The sequence below is a fragment of the Aureococcus anophagefferens genome (genome assembly GCF_000186865.1).
Source record: "Aureococcus anophagefferens unplaced genomic scaffold AURANscaffold_832, whole genome shotgun sequence".
Taxonomy (NCBI): Eukaryota; class Pelagophyceae; order Pelagomonadales; family Pelagomonadaceae; genus Aureococcus; species Aureococcus anophagefferens.
Window position 1 is genome coordinate 163 of NW_008706111.1, and position 1,441 is coordinate 1,603.

At 66.9% G+C, this 1,441-nt stretch overlaps 1 protein-coding gene across 1 annotated transcript; it reads right to left on the minus strand.

Moving 5' to 3' along the window:
* Window positions 1–295: 295 nt before the first annotated feature.
* AURANDRAFT_69051 (hypothetical protein) lies at window positions 296–1,417 on the minus strand (the record flags this gene model as incomplete). The annotated part of the gene is made up of 1 exon (XM_009044799.1): window positions 296–1,417. The coding sequence occupies one exon, from the start codon at window positions 1,415–1,417 to the stop codon at window positions 296–298; it is 1,122 nt and encodes a 373-aa protein (XP_009043047.1).
* Window positions 1,418–1,441: the final 24 nt, after the last annotated feature.

The following is a 1,441-nucleotide window of genomic DNA, read 5'->3' on the forward strand; positions in this document are numbered from 1 at the left end:
GGCGCGCGCGCTCCGCGAAGCTCGGCAGCTCCACGGGCTCCATGGTGGTCGCCATGACGACGCAGCGACGAGGCACTGGCGGCGCGGCGGCTCGCGCGCGAGGCGACTCGAGACACCGGCGGCGGTTGACCGAGAGAGCTTGCGGCGTTCACAAAGCTCGTCAACTTGCACTTCAATGTGACTTCATGGTGCAGTTCTTAAAATCGGTCCGAGGCTCAACATCTAGATCTGTCAGGGCTGGTACTTGGGCTAGGCGCCCGACCAAGCTTCGAGCGCAAAACCAAAAATCTCGCAATTACGCGCCTTTCTTGATGCCGCCGCCGAACTTGCAGCAGGCCTGCGTCGCCTTGAGGCCGGCCTGGGAGACCCAGTCCGCGTTCTCCGCGCGGAGGCGGTCGCAGCCCTTCTTGTGCTTCGTCACGAAGGGGTGGTCGGCGCAGGTCTTCGGGTCGTAGGCGACGAACTCGAAGGGCCGCGCGTAGAGCTCGCCCTTGCCCGGCACGAAGCTGTCGGTGACGAAGGCCTTGGTCAGGAACGTCTTCATCTCGCCGGCCCAGCGGTCCCACTGGTGGACGACGGGGCTCCGGCTCCCGTCCGTGTTCGTGATGAAGCCCTTGACCGGGTCCCGCACCTTCCACTTCGTGTCCAACGGCCCCAGGAGCTCCATGGGCACGGAGTTGCCGTTCATCGCGCCGATGGTGTGGACGACGCCCGAGCCGCGCGGCTCGGAGACGACGCGGAGGCCGTTGCGCGCGTGGGCGCCGCTGAGGATGAGGTAGTTGTGGTAGCCCTGGTCCGAGGGGATGCCCTTGGTCCGGTGGCAGAGCCACTCGTCGCTCGCGGAGAGCATCGCGTCGACGTACTTGAGCATCGCGTCGCGCGACCCGAGCGTCGACCCGCTGCAGCGCACGGGCTGGGTCCACGTCTCCGGCGTGTGCCACTTGGCCGCCTCGAAGCAGCGGAGCCAGCCCTTGTTCCACTTGCAGGTGCCCGTGGTCTTGAGGCCGTCCTCCTCGAAGACGTAGAGGTCCCGCGCGTGGTCCGCCGCGGACCGGCGCGCCGCGAGCGGCAAAAAGGGGTCGGCCTGGAAGAACGTGTCGCGCGTGTCGAGGTCCAACACATAACTCTCGGCGGAGTACTGGCGCAGCCAGGTCTCGTACATCTCGTAGCGCGAGATCGCGAGGGGCCGCGGGCCCCGCGCGTCGCGGTCGCGGTACCAGTCGTCGAGCACGCAGCCGCCGGGCGTCACGAGGAGTTTTCGGCCCCGGGGCCCGCCGCAGGTGAACTTGAAGGGGTAGGCGAGCACGTGCTGGTTCTTCAGGTAGGCGGCGACGTGGCGCTTCATCTCCTTCTCGGGCGACACGGAGAGCGCGATATCTCCGGTGAAACCGGCCTTCCTTAAACTCCCGACGAACATCTTGTAGCTGTCGACGGCGTAGCC